The sequence below is a fragment of the Fukomys damarensis genome, unplaced genomic scaffold, assembly GCF_012274545.1.
Source record: "Fukomys damarensis isolate Sample0158 unplaced genomic scaffold, DMR_v1.0_HiC HiC_scaffold_39, whole genome shotgun sequence".
In the NCBI taxonomy this organism is placed as follows: domain Eukaryota; kingdom Metazoa; phylum Chordata; class Mammalia; order Rodentia; family Bathyergidae; genus Fukomys; species Fukomys damarensis.
The window spans coordinates 41,398,782-41,418,813 of NW_022900951.1; the positions used below are offsets into that span (position 1 = coordinate 41,398,782).

At 38.1% G+C, this 20,032-nt stretch overlaps 1 protein-coding gene across 3 annotated transcripts in view; it reads left to right on the forward strand.

The window, feature by feature from the left end:
• Nucleotides 1-20,032, forward strand: part of Jade3 (jade family PHD finger 3) — a 151,598-nt gene that overhangs the window by 110,775 nt on the left and 20,791 nt on the right. For all 3 annotated transcript variants that reach the window (XM_010643487.1, XM_010643488.2, XM_010643489.1), the window contains exons 6-9: nt 5,309-5,499; nt 8,882-9,093; nt 13,791-13,958; nt 18,324-18,440. In XM_010643487.1, the coding sequence (XP_010641789.1) occupies nt 5,309-5,499; nt 8,882-9,093; nt 13,791-13,958; nt 18,324-18,440 (688 nt within the window). The remainder of the gene's footprint in view (nt 1-5,308; nt 5,500-8,881; nt 9,094-13,790; nt 13,959-18,323; nt 18,441-20,032) is intronic.

Below are 20,032 nucleotides of genomic sequence, written 5' to 3' on the forward strand. Positions count from 1 at the left end.
ATATGAGAAAATGTAAAAATGGAATTAAAGTGTGTGAAGGTGGGGAGGGTAGGAGGGGGTGAAGGGAGGGCAGGGACAAAGGGAAAAAATGAGAACCAAGACCTGACATGTAAAGGTACAAGATCCCAGTAATGAATGTAACTGTACTGTCTACCTAGAATATACCAATAAATTCAATTTAAAAGGAAAAAAATAAATAAAGTTTAAAGCAGTCCTTTGTCAGCTGTACAAATTATCAGTTCCAGTGCTGATAATAAATTGCCCCAAAAACTTACAGCTTACCACAACTGGGTTGACATATGTGTGGATTCTGTGGGTCAGAAAATCAGGATACAACAGGGATGTCTTGTCTCTGCTTCATGATTTCTAGGGCCTTATCTGAGACGACTTGAAGTTTTGGGGGAGACCCAGCAATTTGGGGATAGAATCATATGAAGGCTTACTCATTAATGTTTCTAACAGCCCATCTCTGGTATGGAATGACATAAAAACTACATAGCCTCTCCACATGGTTTGCTTTCCTCATAGCCTGACAAATGCTAGGAGAGTCAGACTCCTAACAGTCTTCAGGCACAGGCGTCAAGTACTTGACGTGTGTTCCTTCCTGCACAGCAAGTGAAAGCTGCATTCTGTTTTATGACCCAGCCTTGCAATTCTCATAATATCACATCTATTGGTCAAAACTGTCACAAGCCCTCCTCTATTCAAAGAGAGAGGAAAGAGACTTCACCACTTGATGAAGGAATGGCAAAGTCACATTGTAGAAGAGCTTGTGGGATTTGGAAACTGCCATCTGTCACAGAGGTTATACTTATCCTTTGTTTCATAAATTGAGTCATGGGACTTAGGAGTAGTCACCCTAGAGGGGCATTTTAGGAAACTACTCCTAAAGATAGCTTTACAAGAGGTTGCTATCTAGTTCATTTTTAAGACACTTATTTCAAGCCTTCAAAAATCTGTAATGTGAGCAGCTTAGAACCTGTCTCAAGATAAAATAAATAATAGGGTTGCATATGTAGCTCACTGCTCTCTGAGTTCAATCTCTAATGCTGAAAAAAATGACAATGTTGTGTTTGTTTATGTAGTTCTATGCAGTTCACAAATTATTTCACTCATTAGGAAATGCATACAGCATAAGGTCTACCTGCCAAATATTCAGATTAGTTGAAGAGATACTGAGGTGTCACTATGCATAAGACTGGAAGAAGCCTTAAGTCAATTTACGGGTGTGACAGTTAACTTTTTTATTGTCTCTCCAGCAGCTCAGCAGTATCCATATGGGCCAGAGGTAGTGGTGTTCCAGCCACTCTGGCGTACCCTAAAGGACAGCTGAATAAGCTGCCTTTCTATGAAGCTAAGCAGGGGTGATTATGGATCTTTCCATGAAAAACTAGTCATCCAGAAAATACTGCATTTATTTACACTCAAGCATCCAGACTGAAAGCTAGACTTATCTCATCCTGACCAAATTACTTAGACCTCTGGGCTTGTGAGCTTTTGCTAGTTTGGTCAGTGGTCTGATGGTGGCTCAGAGAGTTTCTCTATAGCTAGTAAAATGATGAAAAAGAAAATTACCCGGAAATAACGCTAAGATTTCCTCCAGCTATAGCAGTATTATATATACTTGAAGATGTTAAAGCTATATTTTTAATCCCAAAATAATATTTTTCACTAATTTTCATATACCACCCTTATCACTATAAATGTACTAATTTCCCTTTGTGAGTTTGCATTACCTTTACATTTTACACATTTTCTTGCACTTGATATTACTGTTTTGTCAAATTTTTATTATCCTAGATTTAGTCCTTAGATTTCAAACTTTTAATGCAAATATATCTGAAAACAAGAGAGAGATTACCATTATAATCATCACTGTAAACTATGCATTGAAGCATAATATACACACAAAAAGTACACAAAGCATAACTCTGTAGCTCAGTGAATTTTTATGAGCTAAACATATTCATTTAACTGCCACCTGGATCAAGAAATAGAACATTGCCAAAACTCTGGCCACCAAAGCCCTTTTTCTGCTCCCTGCTAATAACTGACCTCCCTCACCCCAGGTAATAATTTTGCCAGTTTTTGAACTTCATATAAATAGAATCCTATAGTTTGTATTCGAGACTGGATCATTTAGTTCATCATTATAGTTGTGAGAGCCATCCATGCTGTTCCATGTAGTAGTTTGTTCATTTTCAATTGTGTCGTAATTGTTTGAATATGCCACAATTTATCCATTCTACTCTCAACAGATACTAGGTTTCCAGTTTTAAGCTATTAGGAAAAAATGATATGAACATTTTCATCTTTTGCTGTGTGTGTGTGTGTGTTTGTACATTTTTGTTAAGCATGTACCGAGGAGTGGATTTGCTAGGTTATAAGGTTTGTCCATACCCTATAATAGTGATGACAAACCATTTAGAACTTTCAGTGATAACAGCCTGCTGCAGCATGCATGCCATAGGTTCACCACCACTGCCCTGTAATTGTAATATCTGTTGCCAAAGTTTATACTCCCACCAGCATTGTATGAGAAATCTGTTTGCTCCACTTCCTTACTGACACTTAGTATTGTCAATTTTAGATCAGTCTTTTTAAAGTTTATCCATTCTGGTAGATAACAGCAATTGTGACCTTAATTTCTGTAATAACTCATAAGGTTGGGAGGCTTTTAAAGATTATTTGCCATCAGGTATGGTGGAATACACTTGCAGTAGTGGCAGTGTAGGACATTGAGGCAGTTCAAGCACACCTCAGGCAATTTTGTGACACTGAGACCCTGACTCAGAATAAAAAGTAAAAAGAGGATAGAGATGTAGCTTAGGGCAAAGGCCTTGAGTTGAGCCTCCAGGAACTAAAAAAAAAAAAAAATTGTCATATAAATAGCCTTATCTGTGAAATGTCTACTTAAGTCTTCTGCTCAGTTTTTAATTGGGTTCTTTCTCCACTTGATTTAAGAATTTACCGTACATTGTACGTAATTGCAATAGATCTGTTCCTTAGATTGCCTTTTCAGTCATATTTTTGTCGTTTGATAATCAGACGTTCTAGTTTACTTTTTCAGTCTCATCCTTTATGGTTAATAGCATTTGTGTTTTATTTTATATGTCTCTCCCTATCCCATGGGTATAAATATTTTCTCCTTTATGTTCTTCCTGAAGTTTATTAAACATTAATTCAGAAACTTTTATAGCATTACCTTGTGCCATGTGCAGCTTGAGGCAATTGAAATAAATTTTTAGCTATAAAGTCTTTTTAGAGAAAAGTGTAACTTTGCAGGGGGTTACTGGGGTTTGAACTCAGGACCTTGTGCTTACAAGGCAGGTGGCGGAAGTATATCCCTGGCCCAGAAAAGTATATCTTGAAAAAAAAAAGATATATTTACCTTATAGGCCATACACGAAAGAAGTACAACATATTTAGTCTCATAGTCTGGATAATTCATGTATGTGTTGTGTCCTTTTCAGTTGGGTTCATTTTATTTGGAAACAAGACTTTGATGGCATTTTTTTTTCCGGTACCAGAGATCAAACTCAGGACTTTGTGCTTTCAAAGCATGTGCAGCACAACTAAGCCAAATCCCCAGCCCTGCCAGCATATTAATGGAAGCAAAATTTTAGCTTCCATTAATATTTCAAGATTCTACATTTTCTTCAAATATTTGTTACCTTTAGCTTTTTTGAAAAAATGCATATGGTAAAAAAATTATAAATGTATAGTTATTAACTTTATTCAGGATATATTATTTGGAATCATGGGTTTTTTAAAGGATTCATAGAAGGAAATCTCTACTCTCTATAGGGTTGATTATGCCTCTCTCTATATATATTTTTTTACATGAATTCGTAGAAATACATGTAGAAGAGTTTATGAACAATTCTACATAAACAATGACTTTAGGGTAAAGAAACCAGCTACAGAAATCTTCAAGAAAAATTATTTTCCTCATTTTATGATGATGATGATGTGTGTGTGTGTCTTGTTTCTTCCTCTTTATTTAGATAATCCACCCTGCTCTTTACACTTGCCAGGGAATAATAGTGCATATATCCTCCTTGGTTATATATTCTGATACCTCCTGTGGTATTTAAACCATCAATTATAGAACAATAAGTTGTTGGCACAAAAAACTTCTAGTTCTTCTCTTGCTTTGTCTCCTTACCTTGGGTTCTTGGGTGTCAAAAACAGTGTAAGAGGAACTATAGAATTACTCAGGCCTGCTGGAGAAGTTGATACAAAGGTAGGAATCTTTCATCCCATTATGTTATCCTGGCTCATTTATGGTTGAGAAATGCCTTGAGTTTGTATAACTGTAGCCTCTTAGCTTTAATTTAACTGCTTTATGCAAATAGTAAGCAATACAGTACTTGAGCCATGGATGTAGCTCAGCAGCGCCACACCTGCCTGGCAAGCTCAAGGTCCTGAGTTCAATTCCCAGTACCAAAAAAAAAAAAAAAGTACAATACTCACTGACATTATCACACATCTGTTTTTTAGTGTTCACTATACCAAAAACTATTTCATATATCATCAGTAGTCATGTTTGCTTTTATTTTATTTTTTGTTATCTATGTTTTTTTGTTTTATTTTTGCTGCACTAGGGATTAAACTCAGGGCCTTCACACTGAGCTACATCTACCCAGCTCTTTTTATTTTTTACTTTGAGACAAGTCTTACTACATTGCTAAATTGCTCAGGCTGAGCCTGAATTTTTCATCCTTCTGCCTCAGTTTCCCATGGTGCATGTGCCACCATACCCAGGTATCCCCCTACCTTTTATCTAAACAATCATTTTTACTACCTAGGATTATCATACAAGTGAGTGATAGAAAAGAAAACAGGCATGTGTGAGACTTAAGGCCTGCACTCTGTTCCCACAATCTAGTATTGTCTCCATGGCAGAAAATCATGAATTTTGCTAAAATATATCTTTGGTACAGGAACTGACTGTGCCTTTTGTGCAGGTATCACTTTTTCCTAGGTTTCCTAAATGTACTTGGAGACCTCTGAGCCAAGAGCACACAGTACTGTAGCAACAGGTCCCAGGATCCATGAGGGTGAATGAAACATTGTTTACAATCAGTGAGCTCATAACAGGTAACAAAACTGAATTTGCAGAACAATTTGCTTTCTAGAAGGGGTTCTGCCACACTTCTCAAGAAGCAAAGCAAGACATGTACCCAGGATATAAAGAGAGAACATCTAGTTCTACTATATGACTTGAGTCCTATTGGACCCTTCCAGTCCATGCTTGGACCCTGCCATTTGTTAATCATTATCATGTTTTCTCTTGCTTTTCTAGGATTATAGCCGAAAAGGAAAAGGAAGTTCTCTTTGTCCGACCCCGAAAATACATACGTTGCTCCAGTCCAGAGACCACAGAGCCTGGCTACATTAATATCCAGGAACTGGCAGCATCCACATGCCGCTATGACCTAGATGACATGGATATCTTCTGGCTTCAGGAGTTTAATGAAGACCTCACAGAAATGGGTAAGTTGTTTTCTCACAAGTGAGTTGTGCTTTGATGCAACTCACGAATTTTTTAAGTTGTTAGGACATTTTAAAACTTGGCTTTTTTCACCTTGTTGCCTTCCTTTCTTTTCTGGACTTTTCATTTATTGTTCTCTTAGATCTTTATGAGATATTTCTTCAAATGCATAAATATATTGAAATAGAACAATAACATTCATATTTGATCTGTTCTCTCCTCATTCAAGGCTAGTAGCACAGATCAGGGATGCCATGTAGGTTTTGTGAGGTTGCTTCTCAATATTGATTCTAAAGACTGTTGCTGGCTCAGCCCCAAAAATCACTCTGATCAGTGAGCAGGGCCAGGGATACAGGTGTATCTGTCAGGAGGTTGAAGAGAAGCTCCAGCTTCAGCATTGGGAAGCACCACTGCATCTGACAGGTTGCTGTAACCAGTGCTCCTTAATGCAAGATTTCTAATTTTGCTGCCTGGAAGGAAAATGGAAGACCCAGAGAAAATCATTCCCAGAGCAATTCTTAGCTACCAGTGAGTTCTAAAATTGTCATATAATTTTCAGAAAATAAAATGAAACAAAACCAAGGCAACAAAAACCTTGGAAGTAAGCATAATAATTTTAAAGTAAATGTTACCAGCAGTGCTGGGAAATGCTAAGCTCAAAGGTAACTCATTTTATACTTTCATACAGATCTTATTCACTTGTTTTCAGTCTAGCATTTTGGTCAAGTTTTTCTATGGAACTGTGGATAATTTTTAAGTCTCCATATGATTTCATTTTTATTTAAATCACATTTGTTCATTCTCAGTATAAGGATAGATGATTTTCCTTGCCCCCCCTTTTTCTTTATTTTGAGGCTGGTGTCTGAATGCACATGAAAAAAATAAAATTATATTAAATCCAGGTTGGCATGGCAATTGTAGTTATCTTGCCAGTGACCAATCCTTGTTCCTTGCTTTTTAAAACTTTTGTATGTCGTCCTCAGTCCTCAAAGGTGAGAGAGGATGTCAATTTAAGGTCAGAACCCCAAAGATAAATGAATAAAAGACTGACAAAAAATCATACTATGGGGACATATTCAAATGGACTGATGGTCCTGTATGCAGTTGTGCATATGAAGCATATAGCATCTGTAAATATTATAATCAAAACATCGCCTTTGGCATGAAACCACATTACAAGTATAAGGTACCTTTGATATTTTGCAATTAATTCCCATTGGAATTATTTCCTTTTCAAGCAGACTTTTTTTATTTTGGAATAGTTTAATTTATAAAAAAGTTGCACATTCAGAACAGAGCTCACATATGCACTTCACCCATTATTAGTTCCCCTAATATTAACATCTTACTTGGCCATAATATGTTTGTCAAAAATAAGAAACTATCGCTTCTCGGCCGTTTTGCTAAGATCAAGTGTAAAAATAAGAAACTAACACAGTTAAATAAACTAGACTTTTTTGGTATTTCACAGTTATTTCCACTAATGACCTTTTTTTGTTCTAGGATACCACATTGCATTGGAAGAGGTTTTTTTGTGTGTGTGTTTTGTTTTTGTTTTTGTTTTTGGTACCAGGGATTGAACCCAGGACCTTGTGCTTGTGAGGCAGGTGTGGCACCACTGAGCTAAATCCCTTGCCCTGGAAAAGTTTTTAAAAGATATTTGCCTTATTTCAGGATTTTCTTCAGGGTAGATAATATTATAGTTACACTTCTAAAAGCTTTAAAAAATTAAGCATTTTTTGTTCTGATTAAGGAAATGTGAGCACTTATACTAGGCACCATACTAAGTAGTGTACAAAGATTATCTCATCCTTATTACAAATCAGTGAATTTAGTATTATTTTTATTTTATAGTTTAGAACACTAAGTTCTGACAAGGATAAATAACTTAGCAAAGTTTACATAGCTAATTTGAGATGAAGTTGGAATTTGAATCCACTTTCTCTTATAGCCAATATTTGTCCATCTTTGGCTTGAAAAATGAAATATAGAGCCTACATTAATGTTTGTTTTCATAAGTAGCTACCTTACAATGGTTATGCAGAATTCCAAAGTTCTTTAGGACGTCTTATATTACAAATGAAGTGGAATATGTAGATAAATCTGTTTTGAAGCATTTTGAGAGGCATTCTAGACAAGTATTAGAATAAATATATCCATGCTCTCACAAAAGCACTAGTCCTCCTAAGAAAAATGTTCATTTGTTACCATCGTTGCCATATGGATCTTTTGGTTAAGTGAAGTGTGGAAAGATAGAAAATAAAAGTATAGAAGGAAAAAGGAATCAAGAATCAAAAAGGTAGCCGAGCATGGTGGCATATGCCTGTAATCCCAGCACTTCGGGAGGCTGAGGCAGGAGGATCCAAAATTCAAGCCTAGCCTAGGCAATTTAGTGACTTAGCAGGACCCTGTCTCAAAAAAATCAAGAAGGTAATTTCAGAATTGCCTTGTTAGACCTTTGTGAATGCTGATAGGTTTATAATTGGGCCGGGGATTTAGCTCAGTGGTTCTGCCGCCTGCCTCACAAGCACAAAGACCTGAGTTTGATCCCCGGTGCAGAAAAAAAAAAAAGGTTTATAATTGTTTGCCATTGAAAATAGCTGTGTGTGTGTGTTTTGTTTTGTTTTGTTTTTTGGTATGGGGTGGGGATTGAACTCACGACCTTGTGCTTTCGAAGCAGGCAGTGGCACCACTGAGCTAAATCCCCAGCCCAGCTTTGAATTTTTTAAAGTAAGATTTTAAAACCAGTCTTTCATTTATATATTCATGTGTGCATAGTACCTAGAACTTTTCTTTTATGGCTTAATACGTTTTTGTATGAAAATTTCCTTGTATAACCATTAACTTATTGAATCTAATTTTCTAAGAAAATTATATCCAAATAGTTATTTTATTTAGTTATTTTTTTTCTTTTTATTGAGGTTATTGGTACAATCTAGGTATACAATACAATTACATTCATCATTGGGATTCTGTACCTTTACATAATAGGTCTTGATTCTCATTTTTCCCCTTTAGTTATTTTATTACAGTACAAATCAGTGTTCAAAATTATGAAGCTTGATAAAAGTTCTACAGTGGGAATAAGAGAAAATCTAGAGAGATCTAGGAGATGTACAATGATTTAGACAGAAAATGGAAAGGATCAGTAATCTAAGGAATGTGGTGAAATATATTCTCTTCTTTCATGTGTCAAACATTATTATTATAGGTGAATGTTAGAGTAGCTCTAGCACAAGATTGTTTGAAATCTTACTGTTTTAGAGCAGAGACAATATGATTTTATCCTTTAGAATCCCACCCATGCCTGCACTGTATTCACAGTAGGCGATTTTGGAATAACAGCTGCTTACTGATGGTTTGATTGATTGTATTTCTGTGCAGGTCATGGGCCAGTTGATGAGACCATTATGGAAAAAACAATAGAAGTCCTGGAACATCGTTGCCATGAAAATATGAACCATGCTATTGAGACAGAGGAAGGGCTAGGCATAGAGTATGATGAAGATGTGATCTGTGATGTGTGCCGTTCTCCAGACAGTGAAGAAGGGAATGATATGGTATTCTGTGATAAGTGTAACGTCTGTGTGCATCAGGTTAGTGAGAGTGGAGACTGCTATGTCTCCACAATTAGACTTTTTGAAGTTCAGTGATAATCTGCCATACCTATATGTGGGTAGCACCTTGTGTTTAAGGGTAAAAGCAAAAATTTGGCTGGATGTTCTTCAGTATTTCCTGTAGAAACTACTTATGGTCCTCAAGATGTGTTACCTATTAATGTCACCGCAGGGGGCTAAACCAAGGTCTTTATTATGTCACTTCATGCCTATACAATTATGAGTGCCTTGTTCAATTCCACTCCGGAGGTCCCCATGCTGCCTGCCTGGGAGTCTCTCCTCTGCCTTAGAATCCCTATGAGATCATCAGGTAACACTCATGGACAGATAGAAGGCCAGACTCTTTATCTTGGTACTTAGAGCCCTCTGTTTCCCCAAATATATCACTCCCAGGAAACTAAGTCCACCCCACTTTGAGAGATCACAGAATTTGAGGTCTTACAATGACTGCCTATCTCCTTAGTTTTACACAATACAGGAGAGGTTAAGTAACTTTACCTAAGCTAGATATTTGTCATTCCATATAGCATCCTGACCTTTAATTATGATGATGATTCTGCCAGGCATGATGGCACACACCTATAATCCCAGCACTCAAGAGGCTGAGGCGGGAGGATCTCCTTGAGTCTGAGGCCAGCCTGGGCTATATAATGAGTTCAAGGCCAGCCTGAACTACATAGTGAGACCCTGTCTTGAAAAAATGATGATGCTTATTGTATCAACACTACTTTCAACTCTTTCCTTCCCCCTCCCATAAGCCCTGTGCTCCAGCAAAATAAAGTTACTTGAGGTGCAGTGGTCAGTGTGGCTGATACTTCCCTGTCTCCGTATTCCAGCCATCTCCCAATTTTACTGCCCTGTCTACATATTTTCACCATCTCCCAATTTCAGAATGTCTTCTCCCACCTGCAGCTATCAAAAATCTACCTACCTTTCAAGTTCTAGTTCAAATCCTTTCTTGATCTCTCCTACCCTTATCCTACAAGAAGTGATCAAATTTAGGGATGATACTAAATTTTACCCAACATGAGATCATTTATAGTCTGTCTCAATTTTGTGTAAATACTCATTTTTTGAGAGAAATATTAATATATCCAATTACATGGTCCCACTGGGGGTTAGGCAGCATACCATGTATGTAATGTATTACTTTCCTAAGATCTGAAAAATTGTGAATTTTCCGTTTCTCACTATAGGAATGTTAGATAAATGATTTTGAATCTACAGTAAGCTTAAATTGAATAGGACAAAGGGTCGTATGTTTTATACTTCTCTTTACAGTTGGGACAAAATATTAAGGGAGAGGGTTGGGGATTTAGCTCAGTGGCACCACTCCTGCCTCACAAGCACAAGGTCTTGAGTTTGATCCCCAGTACTGCGAAAAAAAAAATATTAGGCTCTTTGACTAGTAAAATTCAAGGTAGCATAATAATTCTCCCTATGGGTATATCATTTCTTTTGAAAACATGTCCAGTAATGACTATAAATAATACCCTTCCCTCACATAGAAAGAGATGCAATAACAGTTGGCTAAAGTTGTGTGTATTAAAGCTGGAAATTGATGCCGTATCCAGTTTCCTGTAAGAGTCTTCCAAAGTGAGTACGTTCACTTGCATCCTAAAGAGCTACTTAGGTTAGAGCTCCCTCTGTTGGCTGAAAAATGACCTAAAATGGTTTGGAAGATTGGATTTACTCCCTAACAGAATGTGAACGAATTGACAATGAATATTTTAAACATATAATGTATAGTGTTCGTTCCTCAGTAACAAAAATACGCTCATAGTCAGTACTTCAGAAGAAAAGTTTATCAGTAAACTTTAGATTTTAACATTTAACTTAATTTTTTCTTTTAAAAACAAGGACCATTCTGTCCTTTTACATGTACCCATTTTCTCCTTTTTAGCCCAAATATTAAACATTCAGATTAAGTTTGGAGTTAATTTTCCTAAATATATATACTCATAGTTTTTATATGTCATGAATATAATACTTGACACTGAGTTTATTAGCCCCCTAGTGCCTGTATGCTATTTTCTCAAGAGAATCCACAATCTTCACCATGTTGTGCTCCATAAAAAGTTAAGAACCACTGCTGTAAAATTCAAGATTTTATGATTTTATGTTCATGCATAAGCCTACAAAGGGCTCAGTAAATGATTTTCTGCCCAGTAAAATTACCAGAAAATAAAGGGCATTCCTAGAAGAGGGCACTGGCTTCTCTTCTACCAGTTAGAAAACCGCTCTTTTTTCAGGAGAAAACTTGCTGGCAAACATTCTCAGCCTCAGAGAAAGGGGCACTTCAAAAGTTAGGACCCTTATAACATGATGCCCTGCAGTCATGAAAGCAGCCTAGTTGCAGTCCAGCACTGGTTCCTGAACTAAATTAACTTGTTCTACCAAGCTATGTACTAGACCTAGAGGGCATTCCAGGTAAATTGGTGAAAGCTCCACTCTCAGTGACCTTGAAATCTCACTGAGCCACATGAAGTGGAGAAAAAGTACATGGTACTGACTGTAAACTTGGAATGGAGGGCGGAAGTCAGGTAATGGGGTAGACAAAGGAGCTGGTGTTCTTGGAAGGACCTGGAGTCTGAGCCAAGTGTGGAAGAATGAGAAAGGTCTTGACTGTGCAAAGAGGAGTTGACCTTGTGGCACAGGGAAACTACCTAGCCAGGGATGGCAAACCTGTTAGAGCTTTCAGTGTTAACAAACAGCCCACTGGGGCACGCATGCCATAGGTTTACTACCACTGGTCTACACTAAGAATGACTGGTTATGGAGAAAACTAAAAGGCTTGTCTGTCCAAGTTAGGAGCCCTATTTGTGTATGGCGTGGTACAACATGGGAACAAATAGGTGGAAGAGCCACAGACTTTAGGTCAGGGCCAGCAAACTTTTTCTATAAAGGGCCGCATAGTAAATATTTCAGACTTTGCCAACCACATGCTATCTCTATTACATATTCTTTTTCTTCTTCTTACAAACTTTTAAACATGTAAAAACCGTTCTGAGCTTGTTATCCTTACAAAACAGGCCTCAAGCAGGAGCAAAGACCTGAGTAGGGGGCAGTTGACAACAAGAGAAGTCCCTGGAGGGTTGTGCTGCTGTGCAGTGGTATGAAGTCTTTGTGTTGGTGAGAAGGGTCTGGTAGTCAGAATGGAGGAGGGGTTAAGATGTGAAGAGGGAGGAAGAAAATTTAGAAATAGATCAAATAGTTCACAGTCATGGGGTTGAGAATGGAGAAGGTGGTCAGAATCTCTGGGCCACTCTCTAGGAAGGAAAGGCAAGCCCTAGGACCAGTGGACAAAAGCAAGTGAGTCTAGGAATTTGGTCTGGAAGATGGGAAACATAACAGCATATGGAAAGGAGTGGAAAAGAGTAGGTTCCAGAGGAAGGAGTAAATATGATGATAACAGTAACAACTTAATCTGACCTGAAGGTGAAACTCCTGAGGCCTGCAGAGATTTTGAAGCTGCTATGTTGAATCTGACAAAAGTAAAGGGTGTGCCAGGCCATATGAGGAGCTAAGTGTCCCCTAGGCTTAATCTCAAATAGTATAGAGAAATGAGAATAGACCCCTGCCCCAAATATAAAGACCCGATTCAAAAATGGGCATCTGAAATAAACAGTCATTTCTCAGACAAAGAAGTAAAAGCAGCAAGTAAATATATGAAAAAATATTCCACATCACTGGTCATTCGAGAGATGCACATGAAAACACTGAGATTCCACCTCACCCCACAAAGAATGGCTGCTATCAAGAAATCAACCAATAACAAATGTTGGCAGGGTTGTGGGGAGAAAGGAACCCTTCTCCATTGTTGGTGGGAGTGCAGACTGGTGCAGCCACTATGGAAATCAATATGGAGATACCTCAAAGAGCTTGGACTGGAGGTTCCATCCTTCTGCTGGGTATCTTTCCAAAAGAATTAAAAGAATCATATCACAGTGATATATGTGCACCCATGTTTATAGCAACACAGTTTGTAATGGTTTTATTTTTTATTTTTATTGTTTTGTTTTCTTTTGATTTTTTAGCACTTTTTTGGTCACAATAGTACATGACATGTAGAAGTTGCACGGTAAGTGTTTGGCTAACTAATTATAATCCATAAATATTGGAGGAGCTTTAAAAAATAGGCAAAAAAAGAAAAACATCTGTAATCCTAACTCTCAGATAATAGGCTGGCCTTTGAGAGTATCTCTTTCCAATCTTGTACTATAAAAAAATCAGTTTTCATGGACACATGTGCTGATTGATATTAGTTCACATGCTGGAAGTTGCTTTTATAAGCATTTTTAAATTGCAAATATTACTGTTTTATAATAACAGAATTTATTTAGGGGCGGTGTCCTATTACTCCACGCTTGTTTTGAGCAACATATTCATTAAAATTCTGGAACAACAAAGGCTGAGCTCAGACAGTGGGGGCATTGGATTATATTTTCTAAAAACTATGTGTTTTTAGCTTATATGTAATATTGTATATGTTTGGAAAAATGTGAATAAACTTAACATTCCAGGCCTAAAAAAATTACAGATATTAGATATAAACTTGTTTGGCTTTATATGCCTTTCTTCCAAAACGAGGGGGTGCTTTGTGACTTTACCAGAACAAGCATTGACCCTAGTGCAAGGATGCTGACCATACTTCCTTTTCCTTCTCATGCTTCTAGGCCTGCTATGGCATTCTAAAGGTCCCAGAAGGCAGCTGGCTATGTCGCTCCTGTGTCCTGGGTATTCATCCACAATGTCTGTTATGTCCAAAGAAAGGTGGAGCCATGAAGACCAACAGGACAGGGACTAAATGGGTTCATGTCAGCTGTGCACTGTGGATTCCAGAGGTAAGAAATCATCTAAGCCTAAGACCATTTGCTGTAGGGTGCCTCTATTCCTACAACATTTAGAATGACTTGGGCTCACCATGGAGATGCTTCATGGTCACCTATGTTTCTGAGGCAATAATACTTCTACTTAAGCCACCTCAGCTCCTTCTTGGATGCAAGTATACATGTAAGCCCATACTAATTAACTTATAGATGGTATTTCCAGTGCTATTTGATAAATTTGTATGACAAAAGAGGCACAAAAGGCAGCAGATGTGAGTAGCAGATTTTTAAGGGATGTCCACGAACAGGTAAATGGATAAAGAAAATGTGGCATATGTGTGTGTGTACATACACAAAGGAATATTGTTCAGTAGTAAAGAACAAAATCATGTCATCTGCAGAAAGATAAATGGTATTGGAGACTATCATATTAAGCAAATAAACCAGACTTAGTTAAATATCACCTGTTTTCCCTTGCATGAGCAATGCAAGAGAGACAGGAAACTAGAAGGTAGACTTTTGGGGATGAGGAAAGATATCAGGGGAGGGAGAGATCAGGGGAGGGAGGAATAAGGGGAAGAGGAGAGAGGAGTAATGGGGATAAAAATAATCAAAACATGTTGTATGCATGTACCGGTATACCAAAATGAATCTCTTTATTCTGTATTACTAATATGCACTAGTGAAAAATACCTGTAGCCACAACTCAGACCAAGGCATAGAATACCTCAGAAATAAACGTAAAGCATGCCAGAAGGATCCATCATACCCACTTTCTACTCCCTATCCCTGAGATTAACCACCATTTTGTTTATTGCTATAGGTAAGTTTTGCCACCAGGCATGGTAGCTCAGGCCTGTAATCCCAGAACTCAGGAGGCTGAGGCAGAAAGATCACTGTAAATTCAAGGCCAGTCTGGGCTACACAGTGAGTTTGAGGCCAACCTAGACTACATAGCAAGACCTTGTCTCAAAAGGAAAGTTTTGCCTGTTTTTAAACTTCATATATATATAATTTGTGAGTACTCTTTTCTGTCTGAATACCACCCTATGTTATGGTGTGTATTGGTAGTTCATTCCTATGGATGTTGACATAGTTCAGCAGTAGTGCTCTTGCTTGATATGCATAAGGCCCTTGGTTTGATGGCTAGCACCATAAAAATAACCCATTCCTTTCTATTGCTTAGTTTTATCCCACTCTATGGAGGTACTATACTTTATACATTCTCCTTTGACAGACATTTCGGTTGTTTTGTTTTAGGGTTATTACAAATAAAGTGATGAACAGCTCTTTTACTCACTGGGTGCCTTTTGGTATTAGCCCAATTGTTTTTTGGGAAATGGGGATCGATCTCAGGACCTTGTGCATACAAGGCAGGTGGTGGCACCACTGAGCTAAATCCCCAGCCCTGTCCCTTACTTTTGAAGCTCTTTTCAAAAGAGTTTAGAGTCAACATTTACCTAAGACCTTTACTCAAAACTTTTTCTCTAACCTGGTCCTTCAGCTACTGGTATATTTTGAGGGTCTATGTACTAACTGAATTTAAGAAAGACTCCCAGACATTTTCTTCTCCTTACCTATTGTAGCTGTCTGCCTCTTTCTCTTTCCCTCTTCCTCCTTCCCCCTTGCTCTCTCCTTCCCCCAACTCTTCTTTCTTTCTCTTTTCTTTCTTTCTCTCTCTTTCTTTCTTTCTTTGTTGTGATATCCTTCCTATGTAAGATAGCAACTTTTTTAGCCAGATTAACTGCATGGCAACAGAGGCTACAGAATTCAGTTAATGGGAAGCCCATAGTACTGTACTGATAATTTATTGCTCTGTAAAATTTCCCTGTATTTAAGTCAAGGATAATGATGCATGCCTGTAATTTCAGCACTCTTAAGAGGCTGAGGCAGGAGGATCCCGAGTTTGTATAATCAAATAGTTAAACTGGAATCCTAGATATATAGTTTTATATTCTTATGGCTGTACACATCAGTATTTTTAAAAATGAGTAGTAGTTTCCTTTTCTAGAAATCTATCTTATAAATATGTAAAATGATCTCAGCTTTCTAACCTGAGAATGGCTGGTTACCAGCAAGCATATCCCTCAGCTAATAGAACAGGCTCTCTTAGCTCATAAAACATGACCCTTGCCTGGGGATCGTGGCACATGCCTGTGACCCCAGCACTTGGGAGGCTGAGGCAGGAGGATCACTGAGAGTTCAAGACAAGCCTGGGCTACACAGTGAATGCCAGGGCAGTCTGAACTATGTAGTGAAACCCTGTCTCAAAAAAAAAAAGACCCTGGAAGAGTTCTTTAAAATTGCAGTAAGCTTAGCTGGGCGTGGTGGCACATGCCTGTAATCCCAGTACTCGGGAGGCTGAGGCAGGCGGATCAGCTATGCATTTGAGACCAGCCTGGGCTACATAGTGAGTTCCAGGTCAGTCTCAACTATATAGTGAGACCCTGTCTCAAAAAAAAATTGAAATAAGCTTTCTCAGCTATCAACATTCTCTATGTTTGGTTTCTGGTTCTTGTTTCCAGTACCTTTTGGACTATTCTAGACCTCTGTTTCCTGATGTGGACAGAACTTATACTAGTTTGACCATTGTTATTGGACACTTCTTCATTTTTCTAAGTTGTTTTCTCTTAGAAAGTCTTGAGTAGCTGGATGTGGAGGACATTTATAATCCTAGCACTCTGAAAGGCTGAGACAAGACGACTTCAAGTTTGAATCCCGCCAGGGCAACCTAGTGACACTCTATCTCAAAAAATAAAAAGGACTTTGTTTCCATTTTTCATATTTTTTCTTTTCCCTTCTTTCCTTTCCCCTACCTCTCCCACTTCCCCTACTCCTTTAGACATTTTCTTATTTCACATTATCTATTATACATTTTAATCCTTATTTACACTTTTAATTTTTCACACCAGAGAAACTATTGGGTATTTACACATGTGTGTCCCTTTATTTCACTTAAGAGTATTTCAGTGTGCATCCACTTTGCTATAAATGTCTCTAGTTTCTCATTCTTTATGGCTGAGTAGTACTCCGTTTTGTTTTTTTAAAAACACACATCTTTATCCAGTCTCCAGTTGATGGGCAATTGGGCTGTTTCCATGTTTTAGCTATTACAAACTGTGCTGCTGTAAACATGGGTGCACATATATCACTGTGGTATGATGAAGGGTGGAGGGATTGAAGGGAGGGCAGGGAAATAGAAAAAAAATAAGAACCAAGATACATCATGCAAAGGTACAAGATCCTAATGATGAATGTAACTATTGTCTACCTAAAATGTACCAGTAAACTTAATGGAAAAAATAAATAAATGGGAAAATTAAATAAAAGGGCTGGGGATGTAGCTCATTGTAAAGACCCCTGGGTTCAATTCCCTGTACCACAAAAAAGACATGAACATATTCCTTTAAAAAGTTAAAATACAGGCAGGGGATTTAGCTCAGTGGTTCTGCCGCCTGCCTCTCAAGCACAAGGTCCTGAGTTTGATCCCTGGTACCAAAAAACAAACAAACAAACAAAATGAAAATACTAACAATGGGGGAGAGAAAGTGAAAATACTTTTTACCAGCAGTTGCATAAACCCTTATTTTCACATGGAAAAGAATGTTTCCCCTTTGTTTTGTTTTGTTTTTTTTGTTTGTTTATCAAGACAGGATCTCACTATTAGTTCAGGCTGGCCTCAAACTCATGGCAGTCCTCCTGTCTCAGTCTCCTAAATTCTGGGATTACAGGTGTGAGCCACCACACCCAGTTTTCCGTCTTTTTTTAAAGCATCCTTTTCCTTTCAGCACTCTCCCAAAGACTTAATTTCACTTTGAAGTTTACTTTGGCTGAGGCAGTAGAATAAGCTGAGGGTAATTATATGGTTTTAAAGACTCTAGTTTAGAAATGTTGTCAGTCTCATCCTTTCTACTTACGTACTGCAATCTCTTCATTACATAAATTTGCTGCTAATTTCCAACAATATTGTACTTCTTTGTAAACCCATTGTAAAGACTTATCACTGCCTGTTTTTATCCTGAAGTGATTAAATGAAATAACAAATCATGTGGCACTACTTCTAATGTCCAACAGATGCTAGATTCTGTGAAATTAAATTATTTGTAGCTTTCTTTGAATAGATATCTTTGAATCATTAAGGTAGCCATGCCTAGTCTCTCGTCCTCTATAGGAATCCTTCACATTACTGGAAATGATTGAAGGACTGAATGTTGGATAGAGACAGATTTCTTTTATTCCTGGTTCCATATTAACCTTAAAATATGTGATTTTCCTCATTGTTTTGATGTTTGGAGCTTCACATAACATTATTTATGGTTTGTGAAAGGTACTTCTGAGATGCCTTGGTGCCTCTGCCTCATGGTGGTGTTTTACTTATAGGTCAGTATTGCTTGTCCTGAGAGGATGGAACCAATCACGAAGCTCTCCCACATCCCACCTAGCCGGTGGGCCTTAGTTTGCAGCCTGTGCAAGTTGAAGACAGGGGCTTGTATTCAGGTAAGTCCTCATGAGAAATTGTGGAGTGAGTTAAAACCATAGTGGCTAGATTTAACGTCTGTAATGTCTTGTTAACCAAAAAGCCATTCAAAATTCTTCCCACTCATGCCTAGGACTCTTAACATTGTAAAGGTGCAGGGGAAGTGGGAAGAGTAGGGGGAAGGTGATAAGGGGAAAGAAAAAAATATGAGAAAAATGAAAAAATGGAAACAAAGTATTTGTAAATAGGGAAGGGAGGAGGGGGTGAAGGGAGGGCAGGAACAAGGGGAAAAATGAGAACCAAGACCTGTCATGTAAAGGTACAAGCTCCCAATGATGAATGTAACTGTACTGTATACCTAAAATGTACCAATAAACCCAATGAGAGGAAAAAAAACATTATACAAGCCATTTCTAGAAATCCCTTTTTTGGATGTTGCTTCTGGACTGTTCAGCTTATTATTTTCAATATTCATGATGGTTTATGTGGACTGTAGTGGTATGTGCCAGTAGTCTCAGCTACTCGGGAGACTAAGACAGAAGGATCAGTTGAGCCCAAGAGTTCAAGGCCAGCCTGGGCAACAAAGTTACCCTGTCTCAAAAAGTATTCAGTGATAATCTCCATCCCTTGTTTTCAGAGATGATAAATTAACCTACCCCTGAAGCCAGATTATACCACCCTGAGTAGATATAAGCTGTAATTCCTAAATCAAGCAGCCATGTTTTTATGTGGCTCGCCTACTAACTAAATGGATTTAAAATCCAGGACAATTTGATGGATAGATAGCCCTGTTGCTGGGCTTTTGCTGGTTTAACAGTTCTAGTAGAGAAAAATACATTTGAATGGATAAGTTCTAGTGGCAAGTTTTGAAACTCATTCTTACAGGTGCATTTCTTGTGTATGGTAGTGCAAGTAAAGTTTCCTGGGACACCTAGGGCACAGGAATTCAGCTGCTTAAAGTAGTAGTGGTAGCTGATGTGGTACCCATTAGTAAAAGCTGGAAGGGGGCATGTAGGTAAGACTGGGAAAGGCCAATTACCTCAAGCAAAGGCACAAAAATTGACTCTTTATAATCTCGCTTTCCATAATGTCCTTTCACTTTTGTTTGTGTGTGGTACTGGGTATGGAACCCAGGGCCTTCACACTGAGCTACGTCCTAGCCCTTTTTTATTTTGAAACAGGGTCTTGCTAATTCACTAAGTTACACAGGCTAATCTTGAACTTGGCATCCTCCTGCCTCAGCCTCCAAGAGTACTGGGATTACAGGCATGTGCTACCACTCTCACCTTCGTTTCACTTTCTGTTCCAAACTTTATGTAATGCAGCGGCTCTGCTGGCAAGAAAGAAGAAAGGACTGACCCATCTACTCCTCAGACATTTTGCATGTTAGCTATAGGCTAGTAGAAATTCAATTTGGGTACTGACCTTCACAGGGCAGGGGCCATATAATGTCATAGGCCAGTGGCTGTAGGTGTTTTGTGAGGCTCTGGCATGACATGTTTCATGTTCATCATCTGACAAAATCAAATACTTCCCTTGATTTTTATAAACCTTTTTTTGACTGATTTTATTTATCTTAACCGTAGCACTTTAACCATTATAAAGGAAAACT